We start from the raw sequence: 19,764 nt of genomic DNA on the forward strand, positions 1-19,764 counted from the left end.
ATATTGCATTTTTGTATTTCAAACACCTAGCTTTTGAAAACGGCGAGCATGAATTTAAACTCGTTTCAGTCATGTCTGTTTGTCGGCTATTAATGTAATCATGCAGAAACTCCCCAGACAAAAATAATGATTTCACCATTGTGATGAAACGCATAGTAACTAGATAGATTCAATGACGCCTTTAAGAGACAAAGCCTTAAATTATCCGTTTTCATTTTGCAGCTGGTAATATCTGTTAATCCAGCATCCAGCTCTGCTTCAGAATAATTTCTATTAAAAGCTTTCAGCGCACTGAAAGCGTCTTTTTGCCAGCCTTATCCCTCTTCGGCCCAGCTGCTCGTCCCACTTAGAGGGTCGGAAGTAAACAACATCAAAATCCCCTCCTAGCTGCCAAGATCCTATTACGTACATCATTTAATTAAAGTGACAAAACATTGCGCTTCGTGGAGCCGTATTATATTTCGCAAATTGCTTGCATCGTTTATTAAATTCCGACGCATGCTGTTGACAAAGGGAATCAAATCGGTACTAAAGGAGGAAAGGCAAGTCAGCATAAATCGTGCACTAATTGAGATTCCATTCAAAGCACATAAGCGCGTTTGGCTCCCTGGAGCGGCCACCCATTCACAAGATGCTGCCCCTAGTGGCCAAGTGCGCAATAGCAGTCTTATCACTTACCCATTCTACCTTTGCTTCTTTTAACCTCTACACTACAGAGCTGTTTATTAATACAGATATATAGAGTAGCCATATTCGTGTCCCAATAGTGAAAGTTTTAAACTTCACAAACGCATGGTTTCAGATACTAGCCTCCGTTTGCTAATCCTAGACACGGCTAATAAAATTCCAGGTAGTATCATTTTATATCATGGCACACAAATATATTATTTTGTATTCCACTCCGAAAAGCTGCATGGTTAATTAAAAACTTTCGTCAGAAATGTCATGCCGTTTTTAGGTTCTCCGTGGGGGTTTTCTGACCATAACCACTAGAGGGCAGACAAAGCCAAATGAAAGCCAGCACAGAGCACGTCAAAAGTTTCTCAGAAATTATATTGGAAAAAAAAAGTCGTGTACAGAAGAAAAAGAAGCAAAACAAAATTCACAACGCAAGGTCACATTAAAAATCCAAAACTTAGTACTCATACAAACTAAACTTACTAGAGCTTTAAACAATATGTATGAAACTACAATCGTAAATATTAAATATTGATAATATACACATTGACTTTCACACTAGCATGGGTGCAGAAAACCAGCTGGTACCGTAATAACTAACAAATGTGTTCAGAGAGACCATTAAATGAGCAATAACAATAATAACAAATCATAATCAGCAACCACCTTAAACTAAGTGAAACCCTCTTGTTTTCCAGATACTGCTTTCCTAATCCGGTGTAAGCTCTGGCTTATCCTCAGGTAATTCATGCCTAAGGAAAAGGACACCAGGCTGAGTTTAAATATGGAGGGGACCCGTCACGAGGCTCTCCTGTGTTCAGGCCTGCCTGGGCTTCTTGAAGTTTCTCAAACACTGATCAAACACAGGCGCTCCTGCGATCTCAAAACATAGGATAGGCACACAAAACGTAGGGGGGCCAGCAGCCAAAAAGCCACGCGCTGCTCTGTGTTTATAACTGCGCCGGGGCCCCCAAAAGCACAGCATCGCTGAGGTCTGAGCGAACATCTGGCAGAGCGAGTGCGATAAGCCGCACGCGTGTTTAAGCTGCAGCACGCTGGACATTTCACAGAAGTGGGTTTTATTTTTCTTGTTTATTTTTTTTTGAAAAAAAGGGCAGTAAGAAGACCTGCAGAACATCCATTGATGGAGTTGGCCAACCCAATGAGGCATGACAGCAGAAGACCAACAGTCCCTGAGGACCTGCATGTGTTCTGACCGAACGGTGACCTGCAATCAGATCCCACCACAGCCACGTGAGGACTTAAGGTTTAATATATGCTGCATGTGATGTAAGGGTGGGAAGAGCATGTGATGAGAGGACTCTGCAGGGGCACTGTATGCGGGGGGGGGGGGGGTGTTAGGATGAATCCAAGGGCCCCTAGAAGATATGGAACATAATTGTATTGGTCCGGATTGCTGGTCTCAGTATGACATGCTTTCGTGGGGCCCAAAATCTCCAGTGATGCCTCAGAGGCTTGGGGTCAGTCAGGTTTATGTCCGTTTTATCTCAATGGCGCCCCCCACTGACACCCCACCGTCAGCGAAAAGGTGCATCATTGTGTGGCGCCGAGACTCGAAATGCCAATTTGCCATAAAAGCGTCTGCGCCTCCCACCCGCGCCTCCCCTCCGCGGCTTCCTCCTCCGGCTCTCTGCTCCCAGCGTGACGCACTATACATTCGCAGGTGGCGCGTGAAAGTGCCGGCGGGGGTGAGTCTCTGGCTGGGTCTCCTACGTGCGGCACTCAGGCGGGGCCCTTTTACGCCCTGCTGCAAATGGGCTTTGTGCGGCAGCATCGGCGAAAAAAATAAGGACATTAAACAATTAAGCGCCTTTTCTCTATAAACGACTGAAACGGAAAACTATGAAAAATGAACTTGATTGTTGGTGACTACAGGTGGCACAGCGGAAACACAGACCGCCAGGGTCGGGGGTTCAAATCCCGCCCCTGCTCCTTTTGTGTGGCTTTTGTATGTTCTCACCATGTCGCATGGGTTACCTCCATGTGCTCTGCTTCCTGCTCCGAATATGCAGGTTGGTGAATCATGCATAATTGCAATAAATTGATCATAGTGCATGTGAGATGAACTGGGGTCCAGTGTGGGGTGTGCCCCCACCCTGTGCCCTATGCATTCTGAGGAAAGCTCCAAGGCTACAATGAAAATGTATTTGCAGAGATGGAAAGCAGGATCTCCAACTTGTCCAGGGTGGTAAATCATGGGGGGCTGGAGAAAAATTCCAGAACAATGGTGCACACATCCATCACAGAGCATATGCATTATGGCAAGTTTAGAGTCACCAATTCAAAGGACTGCATGTGTTTGAACGGCAGCATGAAAACCATGCAACTTGGCGAAAAGATGCATACTCCATTCACTGGGTGGGGGGGGGGGATTCAAACCCACAATCCTTGAGGAAAGGGGCACCAGCATGACCCACTGAACCACAGCGCCACCCAAGAACAGGCTCTGTTTAATGCTAATCAGTAGCTTGTATCTAAGATATGCATGGACCATGAGTCTTATCTATACATATTTGAGGGAAGTTACAGCGTAGTAGACAGTTTACTTGTGACCACAGTTAAAACAAAAGGCCAATGCAGGGTGAACAAAGATCCTCCCCACAAGCCACACCAAGAATCAGACTCTAACCGGAGGCCTAGTCGCTGTCCTCGGACCAGTCAAAGTCCTCCAATCCCATAGCCATGTTGATCTTCCTTCCCTTACGGACACTGCAGGACTTGGTGGAGTTCTGCTGGGCTTGCATGTTGACCTGCATGCCTGAGTGCAGCACCGGATTGGCCAGGTCCAAGGTAAACATGTCCCCGAAGCCCTTCATCATGGCCTGCAGGCTCTGCCCATCCACCTCGCCGTTGCTGGAGGCCGTGATCTGACAGGACATCTCCGAGCTGTTCGACTCCTCCATCGTGGACTCGAAGAAAGACTCAGCGCTGATTTTTGCAGCGACAGGTAAGAAGAGCTACGGGAACAGAAAAGTAAAGAAGCATGGAAGGATGGAAGGATGGCGTCGGGACTGTCAGTTCCAATTACAACAGAATAATTCGTGTTTATAGTATGGCAGTAGATGATATTTATAATACAACACTTTGGAATTCTTGAATCTGATTGGTCCGAAGAGTGTCGATGTATTTTCGGAATGTGAATAAGGTCTTTATGTACAAGCATGCAAGCCAAATGTATGGTAACTGCCATAAGCGGGTTAAAACTCTCCCTGCCATGCATTATACCTTTTTAAATGCACTGCTGCAAAGACATAGAGTCACTCGACATGCTTTACCTCTTACATTACACATAATCCCGAAAGTGCAATATACAGAGAGTACTCAGTGTGTTAGACATTACTCAGTAAAATGCAGACAGTTTTCAGTGTATTACAGGAAGAAGGTGCTCAGTATGTGACACATAGGCTGTTCCTTCATGGCACCCTGCAGTGTGTTAAATGCAGTCATTGTTCAGTGTTAAATAAAGAGCATTTAGTGTGTCAAGCACAGGCATTGCTCTGTATGTTACTTGCAGACAGTGTTTAGTGTGTTACAAATAGACGGTACTCAGTGTGTTTTATATAGAGTATTAAGTGCGTTAAGTGCAGTTAAGTGAAGAAGGTGCTCAGTGTGTTAAATAAAAAGGCAACATTCAGTTTGCTGCATACATTGCTGTGTGTGTAAAATACAGAGTATTTAGTGCGTTAAGTACAAGTATTGCTGGCTGTGTTACATGTGGACTGTGTTCAGTGTGTTACATAAAGAATATTCAGTGTGTTAAGTGTAGTGTATTAAGTGAAGATGGTCTTCAATGTTATAAAGACTGCGTTCAGTGTGCTGTATACAGCCAGTGCTCAGTGTGCTGATCAACATACAGGCAGTGTACAGTGTGCTGTTCAGTGTACATGCAGTGCGCAGTGTGCTGTTCAGTGTACAGGCAGTGCGCAGTGTGCTGTTCAGTGTACAGGCAGTGCGCAGTGTGCTGTTCAGTGTACAGGCAGTGCTCAGTGACTCACCGGGGTCCTGGACTGCTCCATCAGCTTCCGCTCCCAGATCTTGAGACGCTCTTCTCTTTCTTTCAGCTGCTGCTCCTTGGTGCTCAAGTCCCTCTCCAGTTTCTTCAGCCTCTCCAGTGTGGCCTCGATCTCACATCTGGGGGGCACCGTGACACACACTCAGTCCCAGGGACAGGCTGCAGGCTTACACTGCAACCATATGCCAGGTAAGCAGTACAGAAGATGGATGCATGGATGTTTACGAGGTCTAAATTGCAAGAGACTAATGCTGAATTGCCATGTTTGACCACCAGGTGGAGATGTGAAGGGCATAGCAAGCAGCTGTGCTAAATCAGCGAGCTCTAGCTATGGTTATTTATAACTAGACATGTGACACAGGGCCAGGCTCTGCCCCCCCACCCCCTGCCACAGTTTTTCCACTCATGCTCCAAACTTCACTCATACCTGCTTTCCTTGCTTGCCACTCTTCTGACAAACGCTCTCAGAATTTCCCGTCCTCCTTCCATTCCCTGACCGTCCTTTCTCTTTCTGATCTCACATTTCCTCTGTTCATTTTCACCCTCCTTCCCTTCCCCTACCCATGTTTTCTTATAATCCATTAGAAACTCCTCCTGGATTGTTTCCCGACCTGCTTAAAATAGAGTGCAACACGAGCCCCCAGTGTCCGAGCCCCTAGGGGGTGCATGGGCCAGAAGGCCCTGTTTTCCACGCTGGGCAGGCCTGTCTCTCAGGATAAACCCCTGGAGGGTTATTGCCCTCGAGCCTCTGAGGACGTTATGGCATTTACTGAGCTGGCAAACCCCCAAATGTCTAAACATTACATCGTTTTTTTTTTTCCAAAATCCACTCACCTCACACAGTCTTTCCCTGGCAAGCATCCCATCAAAATTTTTAGCCGCCCATTGAAGTTTGGGGCCATAAAATGTTTAATTTCCAGAGACACAAGCCAACCAACTCCCCTGTTCTCCCGACGCCTGACTGCTGACAGCCACTGTGACCCTGGTAGTCGGGTGGCTGTTCCTTCATGACACCTTGCAGGTGGCTCCATGTGGGGCCAGGAGGTCTGATTGTAACTCTGGCTACAAGCTGAGCGCATCTTACAAGCATCAACAGCAACAGCATGTAAGATCAGCCCCGCAGTAACACCTGTCAGCTGACTATAGCAACCAGCTGCCACCCAGCAGTGTCCATCATCTCCAGGTGCCAACGGGATGTGCGTTAGCAATGGAAGAGACTGGGGTTGCTGCAAAAGCGCCACCCGCTGTTGGCCGAGTGCTCCTGCCGCTCTGAGACCTTTCCCATGAACACAGAGCGATCCTGGATAAATGTGATGGTCCTACCATACATCATTTCCGCAGGATTCACCCACACGCTGCAGTGCTTCAATCCAAGTACCTGACATATGGATAGTGGACCCGAGCTTATAAAAGGCCATAAAACTGACATCAGAATATATTTTTTGAAGTTTTAATGTGGTAAGTGTGAGCAGTTGCATGCTACATATCAACCCCTTCATCCATCTTCCAACCGCTCATTCTGAGCAGGGTCACTGAACATCACATATCCCGTCATCTAAAATGCACGCTATACATTTACCTACACATTTAGAAGCAGACACACACATACAACATATATGTTTGCATCTATATATGTATTGTTTTCATACACACACACACACACACACACACACACACACAAACACACACACACACACACACACACACTTTACACATGAAAGCTTGGTTCATTTTAGTGCTGAATTAGATTTCTTGGCTGTTGGGGGACAGTACCTCCATTCTGCCTTGTTGTGTAAGAAGGAGTTGCACTGGCCAGGAAGCTGACTATCGTTGTACATGACCTCCAGGGTCACCAGGATCTGCTTGAACATGGGCCTTTCCTTGGGTCATAAGGCAGCACAGTCAGATGCTACATTCCATGTTCATGGATGCAGCAATGGTCAATTTGCGCAGGAAGTACTGAATTTCCTCAAGAGATTTTCCATAACAACAGACAAGCTGGTTTTAATGGGCGGCACTCAATCCCTGCAATGTCGACTTCAAGTGCCTGCAAATATTTACTGCGTGTTTCTTGGTCTATAATGGTTTTTATTCAGCAGTGGGACACTAAATGTTTGCACAACAAAATGAAAGTCTTAAAGCTATATTGTTATTTTAACTTAGTAAGCGGAGCTTTCATCTATAATACAACTAAACTGTTCCTGTAAAACAATGTGTAATTTAAACATAGATCCAGCTCTACTGAGCTGCAGCTCAGCCAATCAACTGGAGCCAATTTCCATTAGAGTGGAGACTTGCTCATTGGCAGATCCAGCCACACAGGGAACAGAGAATACTGCTTGGTGGACAGCATCCAACCTCCACAGGCTCCTGGGTCCCATAACTCACATTAACTGGTTGAAATATCACACACATTACGTAATAATAGGCTCATATGACGTGAAAACCAAAACGTCACAATCCTGCTTACGCCGCTACCACAATTCTTGGCAAACACTGAATCAAAAGTTGTTGACACAATCCATTCAATAGACATTTGAAGGAGGAGTGTGGTAATTCTTTCACCTACTTTTCATTTAATAGCATGAATCAAGCCTAAATATATTCGTAATGTCTGGTAATGGTGATGTGAACCCTCTGACCCACTAAGAGATGCCAGCATGAAAACCACCAGACTCTTCATAGGGGAAAAAAATCAAGCCTTCAATCCCATGACCCTCCACGAGCGAGTCTCTTAACCCATCATTCACCAGGCCTCTTACCTTCGGATCTGTCATAAAGCACTTCCTCATCAATTCAGCAAAACTAGCCGGGCAGCTGGTGGGAATCGTCAACCTCTGTAACAGAAGGGGGTCGCCCATGTCAGAGGCGGGCCCTCAATCGCGTACTGGCAGCCATTCTCTGCTTTTCTCTTCCATGTTTATCATAGCAGCAGAAGATGACGATGCTCCTTAAGCTTCAGCACTTTCTGCAGGCTGTCCCCGGCATGGGGGGGGGGGGGGGGGGGGCAGGACAGCCTCATGGAGCAGAAAGCCTGCGATAGCTAATTCCTCCCAGATCTATGATGCCCGTTGACTGACGAACGCTTCTGGCACCCCTGCAGGGGCTATTTATGGAGTGGTCCTAAGTTTGGGCTGATAAACACCAACATATCTCATCCCCTGATCAGAAGTGGGAGAGCTCCTGGGGGGGGGGCATCCATCAGCCGACGCTCAGTGCTGGAATTAAACCAGCGAAGGTGCAGTGAGGCAGAAACTGCACTGCAGACATCATGTCCTGGCAGTCCACTGCACACTCTGGCTTTTATTCCTGCTGAGCTCCTAATTAATTGCCCTTTAATCAGAGCTTGTTATTCAGTGAACTGCATCGTTCAAAATCGCATTAAACTTAAAGGTTTGAGCTCCATGTTTTCAGCCGCAGTCACACTATTCTACAAAATTTGTGTCAGTCAAGAAATACCCCCAAAGATTAAATGATCACCGTATTTTTTTCTAAGCCCTTAAAATACATTATTCATGTTACTTATTTCGACTAATCAATCTAAATTTAATTTAGCAAACTGGAAAAGGTCTAGTCTGGCAAAAAAAAATTGAAAATGTTCTCTTTAATCATTAATGATGCAAAATACAACAAAAATGTTGCTTTGAGCTATCATTAATCAAGCCTTGAGTTTCTGAATTGTTTAAAATAGTATAATGTGTTGACCATGATCTTAAGTCCCCAGCTACTGTGCTCTGTTTAACGTTTAAATGAATTTGACTTGTAAGAATAACAGTGCAATCAAGCCTAATTAAGAACTGAGCTGAATGCGGACCCAGGGCACTGGGGCAAACAGTGGGAAACCCTGTAGCAGTACAGGAGGTCTATAAAAGCAGACCGCGCTTCACAGCTGTGTGAAGCTGACGTCACACTTCTAAAAATAGCCACGAGCACTTTGCTGTGGAATTCACGAAGGGCATCGCATTGCACATTGTTCCACCAATGAAGTGCAAGTAAAGGTTACTAATCAGGGCATCCACCGGGCGGCAAGCTTGTTTATTAAGCCGAGAGTCATGGCTCCGGGTCGCTCTTTGAGGAGATGAAGTAGGAGAGGTGCAGACCATACCTCGTGCTTCTCCACCACCAGCCAGGCCACCTGTAAGCCCTCGAGACCTTTGAAGGGGACCTCCCTGGTGAGCATCTCCCAGAGGACCTGCCGGGAGAGAAGGTGAGCGTCAGATAGAATCAGAAGCCGGCAGAACATCGGGACGAATACATGGACGTTCTGCAGCTAACCGGGCCATAACATGGGTGGATCCAAATACACTCGCCGGTCACCAAACACTCATCACTGACAAATATCAGCACTGGAAGAAAACAATTAACAAAAGGAGTTTGATATACTGTTGTTTATACCTTAGTACATGTACAATTTTTCATATAGCTGGAATGTTTTGTGACAGTTCTTTGTAAGCACCAAAAGCAGGACCCCCCCCCCCCACTTCCTACAAGGCTGCAGACACCCTAGTAAAAACACTGGGTGGGGGGTAGGGGCACGCAGGCAGGCCAACCCCGAGGCTTCACAGACACTCTTAGGAGCTGGCTGCCTGCGTGACGGCGATTCTGGTCACTCCAAGTTCTGCGATACCTCATCTCATCACCGAGAAATGCAGACAGACAGTCAGCGGGTCAGAACAGGCACAGGCAGTCAGTATTTACTGTAATAACTGAAAGCAGGTGTCAGGGCTCGTCAGGCCTGTGCATTGCATCATGTACTTCCAGAACAATCCTTTTAACTGGCTCTCTAACATGGCACAAAGTGAGCCAACAGCTACAAGACTAACTCTGTTGTACTCTGTAATGGTAAATTAACCTATTGTCATTTTTATCAATTTTTTTTATCCGTTGCATTATCTGTTGTATTGTATTGCATGTGTCGATGTTGAAAGTTATGTTATCCTTGAACTTCGCTGGACGTGAAAGCCGGTAACAAAATATTTAACCCCCCCGGAACCCTCGAAGCAGCCAACGGTCAGGCTCTGCCACTCACCACTCCGTAAGAATACGTGTCACAGGTCTCTGACACAGGCAGGCTCTGGATCACCTCAGGCGCCATCCAGGGAAAGGTGCCCACCAGGGACATGTGCGTGGTGTGGGAGTGAAACTTTGAGGCGCCAAAGTCGCAAATCTGGGACACATCAGAAGGAGGTCAGACAAGTCGTCAAACTAGGCTTGTAAAGATAGCGGTGCCCCAATTCATTCAGTACGGCAAGTGAGTCACTCAGATATACTGCACCTTCAGAACTCTGTCCGCAGTTACAACCACTATAAAGGAAAACAAACATTAAAAGTGAGTTGCTAAGATTAACCGACTCCTCTGTGCCCCATATCAACTTGAGCGTTTGCGATTTAAAGTAAACCCGTTTCATGACTACAGAAATAATAAACACAACTGCAACTGAGATAGCAAGACAGCATCTCCGGATTTAAGGTGGTGTGTTCACCTAAATGCACCACGGAGGTGGATGTGGAAGGTTCTGTATTTACCGTTTCGGGATTTCAGGTCCCTGTGGATAACGCGCACAGGAGCCTCAGAGTGTAAGTAGTGCATGCCTGGTCAGAGAGGGAAGGACAACATTGTAGGAAATGTTACAGAACTTGCAGCCAGTTCACAGTGTATCTCAGGCTATGAACATCTACCCTTCAATGTTCTTGATGCATGTAATGTATCAGTGTGAAGCATCTTGTCTAGGTTATTGATCACCTTTGTGAAAACTAATTTGAGAAGAATTCTGCAAGGATTTTCAGCATACAGCACACAAGGCTTGATCTATTTAATCATGATGGACACAGGAATCAAATCCCCACCAGAATTCTCCAGCCAGAATTTATGGACATAATGAGTAACAAGTTAATGACGAGGAACTTGGTTCGATCTTCTCCATAGATGAGCCTGACCTTTTGCTATGTCCGTGGCCCAGGTCATGATCTGCCCCATGTCCATCTCCTCACTCTCCTCACTGGACAGGTATTCATAAAGCGACCCTCCACTGGCGTATTCTGAAATAAAGACATGGACACACATACACCCACCCATCCGAACCTTGAAGTATCAGCAGTACGCCAGTGTCTACTCCGATTCTCTCTTTATCTTAAAAAGCATTTTTTATAAGACAGTTCCCCCAAAAATAAAGGAGAAACCTTTTAACAGCGTGTCCTAAAACAAGCAAAGAGAACGACACACAAGACTTGAGTAAAGACTGATCACTGCTGGTCAAATTCAAGTCCACAATAGCTGGCAGACATTTGTGGGCAGTGGTGGTTACATGGTCAGCGAAGCACACTTGTAATTGAAAGATTGTAGGTTCGAATCCCCAACCAGCAAGGTACTGCCCCCAAGCACTGCTCCCGGGGCGCTGAATTAGCTGCCCCCTGCTATGTCACATTGTCACATATGGGTTAAATGCAGAAAACACATTTCGTTGTTGTGCACTGTGGTGTGTCAGCGATGATAACTAATCAGTAAATTCTAATTCTAACTTTGTTCACCTGCAGTTTGCTCATGACCAGAATCAGCAAAATCCTGATTTAATTATAAAGATAAAACCACATGGGAGGCTGTCTGAGCAACAAAGAACGAAAGTACAGACTAATTATCAAGTGTCCAAATGAGACATTCTGGAAATTCTCTCTCTGTCCAATGGCTGTCATTACACAGCAAAATGCCGGTTGGCTCCCTTTATCAGAATATGCAACAAGGTCCTCACACGCTTGATTTTCACTCACCAGCATGCAAACACACGCGGTTTGTGGTTATTATTAATGTCATGGAGGGACAGTATGTGAAGTGATGAAGTTGAATGCTATGTTTCACCTTCTCATAAACAGCACCCAGGGCCTTGCCAGGAAAAGCAGTGAAAACACTGGCATCAGCGGGACACTGTCATGCCAGTGCCGGGGTGGGGGTGGGGTGGGGGGTGGGGAGCAGAGAGAGATATGCTGCTACTCAACTCACTACATCAATCCCTTGTTAATCACTTGTGCCTTTGTGAATTGATTGGAGAAATACTGATTTCCAGTGTCTAGCCTCTTTGTTAGAAGGTATGCGACCCCCCCCTTCCCCCATCCCCCCACAAATCTACAGTCGTCGCCCTCCCAAGACGCTCCTGAGCCTCCAATCCCAAACTTCCTCTTATGGTTTCCATCCCCACCCCTGTCTCTGCAAACTACTCCAGATCACAATCATGGGGCTCCAGCAGCATCCAGACCTCCTGGTCGGGCCCCACACCTCCACACCAGCTGCTCCATCTCTAACCGCACCACCGATAGCGGCAGCGGCTAATGCGATTACGCATCCTTAAGGTGGCCCGGCCCAGGTTATGTTAGTTAGCATGCAATGAGCAAGATGCAGACCACCTTAAAAGCTGAAGCCCCCTTTTTCGATTTTCATTGCTTATGAAGTTGACATGCGTTTCCCTGATCGAATAGTTTTGGAGACATAAATCTCCAAAAACTCCGCTGAAATTAGAGTGCTGCTGAAAAGTTATGAGCGAAAAATGCAGTATGCATTGAGGTTGGCGGCCGCCATCCAGCTATGCAGTCACCTTTAGCGAGTGTGAGCACATCAAGTTAGAGAATGTAACGGAGAGGCAGACACCGAAAGCATAATCCTGGACCTGCCCCTCTAACATTAAACACAGCAGGAAATACATCATAGAAATTGGCATCCCTCTAGATGGGCTGCAACTGCAGCCAAAACTGGTTAAAAGTCCAATGTTATTGGTTTTTGATTGTAATACACAATAGTTGTGCAGACATGTCTGGGACTCCGAGCTAATACATACAACAGTGTATTTGACAGACTGATTGAAACTCTGAGGAAGCAATTAACCAACAGTGATGTTAATTAGCATCTGCCAATGTTACCATGAATAGACAGTGAAATACCCACTTAAAATGCATTTCACACAGTACTTGCATGCATTTTATTAATTAGTGTTATAAGGTTAATACCTATTGGCTAAAATGCATGACATGCAAACTCACTGTAAATAATACAGGCTAATGATAGTTGGATTCCTGGATGTAGTTTAGCAAGCTGCGGTGCTAGCAACAGCTAGAAGGTTAGCATGGTCCCTTGGGGGAGGGGTGGTGTTTCATGGCAGACGTGGGCCTCTACGGAGAATACAGGAGGATTTACAAACACACGGATGCATCCGGAATTAATAATAATGACACCTTTATTGTTCGCCGTGGGAAAATTCTCATTTTCCCCTACGCCATCTTGCTGTCCATGACACACAGAGGTAGGTGACACCAACGTGGGGGCCACGGCAAGGGGGCGACCACCTGCAGCGGCTCCCATGGAGCTGGGGGTTAAGGGCCCCGATCAAGAGCCTACGGACATGCGACTATTCTGCTGAAGCCAGGCTGGAAATGACGACCTTCTGAACACGGGCACAGAGGCTTAGACCGCTGACCATGCGCCGCGGAGAAAGACGCAAAATATGCTGAATAACAACCATTCACACCCCTGCCGTCATTCAAGAAAGTGAATCAAAAAGTTCAAAGGCTTTGTTCAAGCCCTGGTTATGCCCAAAATATAACCTGAACAGAAGGGACCATTTCTGCAGGGACAGCAGATTAATGGGTCATCTGGAGGCAATTCTCAAATACAGCCCTTTAACTCAGAAGTTAAAATTTCCTGAGCATGGGGAGAGGGCTTCAACTATAAAAGTTTTATGAATTGCAGAAGAAAATTCTAAAAGCAACTAAAACTTTTTCGGGGGGACAGAAGAGACCAAAAGAATAGGCAGGGTCCAGAACTGCATCCTGGAAGAGCCAGGAGGGATTTGAGAAAAACCTCAAGCAACCGCCTGAGTCCACCTGCTACGAATGGTGCAGATGCACTGAAGTGCACAGAAGTGCACTCCCGGCCACGCTGGCGTCACGCTCGTGGTGTAAAGTGAGCCGCACCTCCGCCGCCCTCGAGAGCGGCAGCCCTGCTGATCAGCCAAATCAAACACACAGCCATCCCCGATTACACAAGCAGAAAATGATACCAGATGTTATCTTATATCATGGAAAATCAAAACCTGCATCTCTTAATTTAAAAGCCTAAACTTCGGGTGCAGGACAACTGACAAAAGAGTTCCGAAAGCCCTGATCTTCTTTAAATTATTAAAAAAATATATAAGCCATGCTGTAAGATATTACAGAGTGCTAATCCGGCTCTGTTCTCGTGATCAGGCATGCCAAATATCCCGGCTATTTAATATTTCCATATTGTATGTAGTCTCCTATTTTTACATCAGTGGCAGAAATGTGGAGGAAGCACGAGGCATTTTATGGGATTGCCAGGCAGCTGGGCTCCAGGCGCTAATGCACCGTCCGGCAGCAAGACACAGCGGTCAGGGCAAAGGCCAGTGAGGGCTGTCCCAGCTGTCCCTCTGCCACACCTCTATCCAGGCCACTCAGGACTCTGCTACCCCGTCCATGTGCATCCAGCCTGTCAGGATCGGCTTTACTCACCCCAATGGGCTCACACTACAAGCGGTGCAGAGTCCAGCTCATACTGAATTAACAGCAAATGTGTTTGTCTACAGTGGTGGTGTTTATTGCCTGCTGGTGTACTTGTTTTGCTGTATTGTTTGACTGCATAGACTGAAGGCAGCATACAAGAAATTCGTTGTACCATGTTCAACTAAAAGTAACAATTTTGAAGCTTTGCGCCTTGAGTCATTGAAATAAAAAGCAGAGAGGGGGTGTAAAATATGGTAAAGGCTGTCCAGACATTGCCACCAGCCAATGGTATATAAAAATAAACCTGACAGCCAGAGTAATATCCCCTCCTCAGTAATGAAGGCAACATCTTACTGTAAGCTTACCTGTAACAATGTAACCTGTAACTGTAAGCTTACCTGTAACAATGTAACCATGTAACCTGTAACTGTAAGCTTACCTGTAACAATGTAACCATGTAACCTGTAACTGTAAGCTTACCTGTAACAATGTAACAATGTAACCTGTAACTGTAAGCTTACCTGTAACAATGTAACCATGTAACCTGTAACTGTAAGCTTACCTGTAACAATGCCATAGTTGGGTGCCTCCAGGATTGCCCCATAGAACTGAATGATGTTCTTGTGACTCAGGACACTGAGGATTTCTGCCTGATAAGAGCAGATGAAGATTATGTAAATGATTCACTGCCATCCATCTATCCATCCATCTAGAACCACTGACACTGGGCTCATAGACTATAAATAATGCCTTAATGTGCCTCAATTATGTTTCCGTTTAAAAAAAATTAACACAGAGAAACAGTGAGGAACGTACATTCAGTACCCCCTCATTAACATCACAGTCGGAAAAAAATCTTCTGGTACATAACAAACCAGGCTTGGTGTGTAAACCGGAGACGACAAAGAGGTTGGATTGCTTCAGGTTCTTTTTTAATTAAAAGAATTAGAGCTTTAATAGTGCGTTATACAGTCTTTTGGGAATAAAATGTCAGAATAAAAGGCACCGTGACTGCAGGTGTAAGTACATAAGAAACTGTCAAAGACAAGCCAGGGGTGTATAATGACGGCATGCTAGACAGCCACAGAGATCACTTCAGTGTGTTGAATAGGGAAGCAATTAAAGCCGTTATCGCACATACAATTAAAAGCCGTATGGGAAACGCGTGCAATTCCGCCTCCTACCTCGGTTTCTATCTTCAGCAGCTTCTTCACCGCCACCTCCTTGTCCTGCGAGATCCACTTGGCCCGGTAGACGCTTCCGAAGCTCCCGCCGCCACAGTTCTCATAGAACTGGATGTCGTCGAACTTGATTTGCACGAAGGAAGCGCCGAGAGACGACATCTCATAATGGCATGTGATACCACCTCGATTCCGGAGGGGAGAAGAAAGTGGTTCAGGAGGTTTAGAAGGCAGATCGGAGACCTCTGATCCGTCTCCTGCTCATTCACAAAGCCAGGTGAGGTCAGTTTTCCCCCCGTCACTTGCTTGGAGACCAGTTCGAAGTCTGCAGCAAATCCCAGCAACCCCAGTAGGTGCCCTAGTATTACTGGCAGCTCTGTCATACGCATAAGCTGTACCGAGCTGACAATAAAACACAAGCGTCCAGCCTGCGATCTACGCCAGTGTGTCACCACAAGCGAAGAGGGGACCAGGTTACTTGTGTTACTTGTGTAACACTGCAGGAATGACCGGCATGCATTCTGTCATTTAGCACTAAAAAGCACATTGCTGAAGTCACCAAACATTCAGGTCCGTGGCAGACTAACTTCAGTACGGGGGGGGGAGGGACATCTGTGATTTATTTATTCCTTATTTACTCCATGCTTATGATAAGGAGTGATAGCAGAGGCTAATTTGGTTAATGTTTTCATTTGGCATTGGCACTGCAGCCGCACAGAATAACATTAATCTTTGATATGTTTACATCAATTGAATGTTAATATATTCAAATGTGATTGTGGACAAGGGTCAATGATGAACCTTTAATACTGCAAATGCTAATATTAATTTACAGACAGGTTTACTGAACATACTGGTTCTATGTTTAGGTTAATGACATTTTATGTTGTTTTGTTTACCGTTGGGCTTATAATGACATGCAAATTACTGCGGACAAAAGTGCCTGGCAGATTAAACCTGTCTCTGGACTACAGCTGACAATAGCTGCCCCTGATAGAACGTAGCTCAAGATATCGTGTGTCGCAATCCCAGTTATCTATCGTTTAGTGTGGTTTGTCTTTAAGAACATATGGCCCGTTACTGGTCTTACAGTAAGGAACGTACAGGAAACGTTGCTTTGTGCTATTGGAAATAACAGCCTTCTCAAGGGGGTCCCAGTAACTCCCCAATGATCAGCCACTGCTTTCTGCGCCATCCTTAACCCCACGTCGACTTTCTATACTGAGAAGTATTTGTTAAAAGATCCATCCATTACTCAGTTCATTTGTTAGAATATTCAGTTAAGATCCAATTTTTTTCTAGACCTACCAATTAAACGAAGCATTTGCTTACAAATGGGAAATATAAATTAATGCTAAATCGTCAGATAGTCCTTTGCTACTTTCCAGTGATATTTGTTATGGTTAGGTTTATTAAGAATTTAAATTTTATATACAGTGCTCAGCATGACAGCACCCCCCCCCTCCCTTTGAAATTAAAACTTTTAACTATTTCTCAGTGATTATGAAGACAATTAGCTTGTATTTTTACAAACCAGTTTTATTAAACATTGATTTGTGTCAACATACGAGTATGATCACCTTCTTTACTTCTTTAGGATAAGAAAAATCATACATTTTATTCAAATAAGGTGGTGCAAAAATGATTACACCCAAAAACAGATCCTACTAAATCTAACATTTTGTATGGCCTCCTTCACTTAAGAACAGCAGCAACTCTTCTAGACATTGAATGAAGAGGTTTAACATACAGCCTCGTCTCTCGCTCCCCATTCTTAAAGCATGGACTCGTTCAGGTCCTGTATGCCTGATTGAGAACGACATGCTAACTCGCCTTTTCAGAACCGCCCAGAACTGCTCCTTCGGCTTGAGGTTTGGCGACGTGCTCAGCCACTGAATCACCTTCACCCCGTTCTTCTCCAGGAACGCAACAGTGGCCTTAGATGTGCGTTTTGGATCATTGTTGTGTTGGAAGAGTGCACGGTGACAAAGGCCACGGAGTGATGGTAGCATTTCCTCTCTCAATATGTCACAGTACATCTGCGAGTTCATGGTACCATCTATGAAATGCAGCTCCCCGATACCTGCAGCACTCATGCAGCCCCACGTAGGGACACTGCCACCACCATGCTTTACTGTTAGGTATCATGCATTTTTCACTGTGCTCCTCACCCTTGCGACGTCATACAGTTTGGAATCCAACAAAAAGATTAATCTTTGTCTCGTCACGCCGAAGTACGGAGTCCCAGTAGTCTTCGCCTTTGTTAACAAGGGCCCTGGAAAATTCTAGACGGGCTTTTATATGCATGGGCTTCAGCGATGGCTTCCTTTGTGGACGACAGCCGTGCATGCCACTCCCTGCAGTGTGTGTCGCACAGTGTCACAGGAAACACTCACCCCAGTTTGACTTTCTAATAATTTACCCAACTGTGCTGAAGGAAATGGGCGTGAAAGTTCAACTTCTCTCATCACAAAACGACCTTGACAAGGCGTTAACTCATGTGGACGGCACAGACGTCCCTGCAAGTTTCCCAAAGGTCCAACCATTTTGAATTACCGTTTGACTGTTGCAACAGTATTCAAACGTATTAGCAATGCCTTACTGATTTTCCTATAAACTTGACCTTTTTTGTGCAAAGAAATTATTGTCTTTCTCAGACGTAACATTTGCTTTCTATGTGGCACCATTTTGTCAGTGTTGAGTGGAACTCGATTTTCTCTCTTAAATACCACTTTTAATGATCAATTGTCCTGTGGCCACCAGTGTGACAATTGATTAGATTCATCTGTTGGTGAATTCCTGATAATTACAATTTTATCAGGTGTTTCCCCTAAGACATTCATTGGGGTGTAATTATTTTTGCATCACCTTATTTGAATAAAATGTACTATTTTTCTTATCCTAAAGAAGTAAAAGAAGGTGATCATACTCGTATGTTGACACAAATCAATGTTCAATAAAACTGGTTTGTAAAAATACAGCTAATTGTCCTCATAATCACTGAGAAATGGTTAAAAGTGTTTTTTTTTTATTTCAAACGGGGTTCACTCATTTATGCTGAGCGCTGTAAATCATTCATAAAGATGCATAATAAAGATGATGGTTATTTGAAATGCACCCCTATTCTAAAACCCTGCTGAAATCCCCCAGCCCCCCAATGCAGATAAAGTGAACCAAGACACTCACTTTCACCGTTATAGAAAAATAACTCACATGTCACGGAAAATGCTTAGAATATAGAACAGATAATTCAGATAACACCGTGCTACCGCTGTATATGACGTTTGCCTGAAACCAAATTAATTTAATACCGCTTTTTCCGATCAGTTACCGTATTATACTAATATCAAAGCAAAAACTTTAACAACAATTTAAGAATTGACGGTCTTTTTCATATTTTGCTCTGTACAAGGAAGCTAACAAATGTAACAACGAGCTATTACTGCCTTGTTAAGCCACAGTTCTCCCACCTGTTCATCTGTCCAGATTTGGCACCAGCGCAAAATTTGCACCTGCATATTTCCAGTTTCTATATTTTGTTTTGTTGTTTATTATAATTATGCTTGCAAATTAGTTTAACTTAAAATATAGTAAATTTAGGTTAATAAGAAGTAAAAAGCTAAAAAAAACTTTATAAATCTAGCACCAAATGTTCATCCAGGCTCACGCGTCAAAAAAATCCGGACATTTTTAGTGTACTGCTACGTCACTCAATTGTTTCAGTCACCCACATTATCATGTTGAATTATATCATTTGTACGTCAGTTGCCCAAGTTGAATCAGTTGCCAGGCAAACCAGAAAGATTATTACCAATGCTTCACTAAGGCAAATGAGGCAATCACGCCTTGTTTATTTCTTAAATTGTACTAAACTTTAGGGAATAGCCCGCACAAGTACCCCTACTATCACACTGTGAAAGGCATGTCCGTGAAACTTTTCCACTTTCTGTTGTTATTTCTGCAAACCCATTTGCCTAAGCAATGTTACAAACTACAGTTGCTAGTATTTAATGAAAGAAAACATACATACCTTCAGTTTTCCCACGGCTCAGCTCCCTAGACCCCGAAATGAGTATGTGCAGCCCTCGCGCTCTCTGACGTTTTCTTCCCCTTCGCTTCACTAGCTTCTTCCTTAACAGGACTGCCAGGCGTCCACGGGGCGCTGGGGGGGGAGAAACTTCAGCAAATTCACACAAGAGCTCCACTCAACGGACGGCAACGGGACACCGCTATAATTTAACCGCCATGTATTACAAAACGCCTACCGGCCTAAAATATTAATGGCCCACCGTCCCAGGTTGCACAAAGCGCCACATATTTTAGGGAGAATATCACCAATTTTCCCAAACCCTCTATAGCACAAACAATTAA

General features: G+C 44.8%; 1 protein-coding gene across 1 annotated transcript; it reads right to left on the reverse strand.

Moving 5' to 3' along the window:
• Positions 1 to 1,035: 1,035 nt before the first annotated feature.
• Positions 1,036 to 19,549, reverse strand: LOC125709933 (mitogen-activated protein kinase kinase kinase 20). Its single transcript, XM_048978999.1, has 12 exons — positions 19,424 to 19,549; positions 15,397 to 15,578; positions 14,775 to 14,862; positions 10,649 to 10,750; positions 10,238 to 10,303; positions 9,987 to 10,015; positions 9,741 to 9,878; positions 8,817 to 8,903; positions 7,474 to 7,548; positions 6,485 to 6,591; positions 4,695 to 4,830; positions 1,036 to 3,656 (listed from the first exon to the last, which is right to left on the reverse strand). Exons 2-12 carry the CDS (start codon positions 15,553 to 15,555, stop codon positions 3,336 to 3,338), a joined length of 1,308 nt encoding a protein of 435 aa, XP_048834956.1. The 5' UTR covers positions 15,556 to 15,578; positions 19,424 to 19,549; the 3' UTR covers positions 1,036 to 3,335.
• Positions 19,550 to 19,764: the final 215 nt, after the last annotated feature.

Source organism: Brienomyrus brachyistius, chromosome 16, assembly GCF_023856365.1.
Source record: "Brienomyrus brachyistius isolate T26 chromosome 16, BBRACH_0.4, whole genome shotgun sequence".
Taxonomy (NCBI): domain Eukaryota; kingdom Metazoa; phylum Chordata; class Actinopteri; order Osteoglossiformes; family Mormyridae; genus Brienomyrus; species Brienomyrus brachyistius.

What these genes read in the sequence shown, in the direction of transcription:
- LOC125709933 (XM_048978999.1), bottom strand. Translation starts at nt 15,555, where the DNA reads ATGTCGTCTCTCGGCGCTTCCTTCGTGCAAATCAAGTTCGACGACATC. An exon ending in CTGCGGACAGAGTTCTGAAG is followed by an intron (nt 9,879 to 9,986) that starts GTGCAGTATATC and finishes GATGTGTCCCAG; the next exon opens with ATTTGCGACTTTGGCGCCTC. An exon ending in TGGTGGTGGAGAAGCACGAG is followed by an intron (nt 7,549 to 8,816) that starts GTATGGTCTGCA and finishes CTTCTGTTACAG; the next exon opens with AGGTTGACGATTCCCACCAG.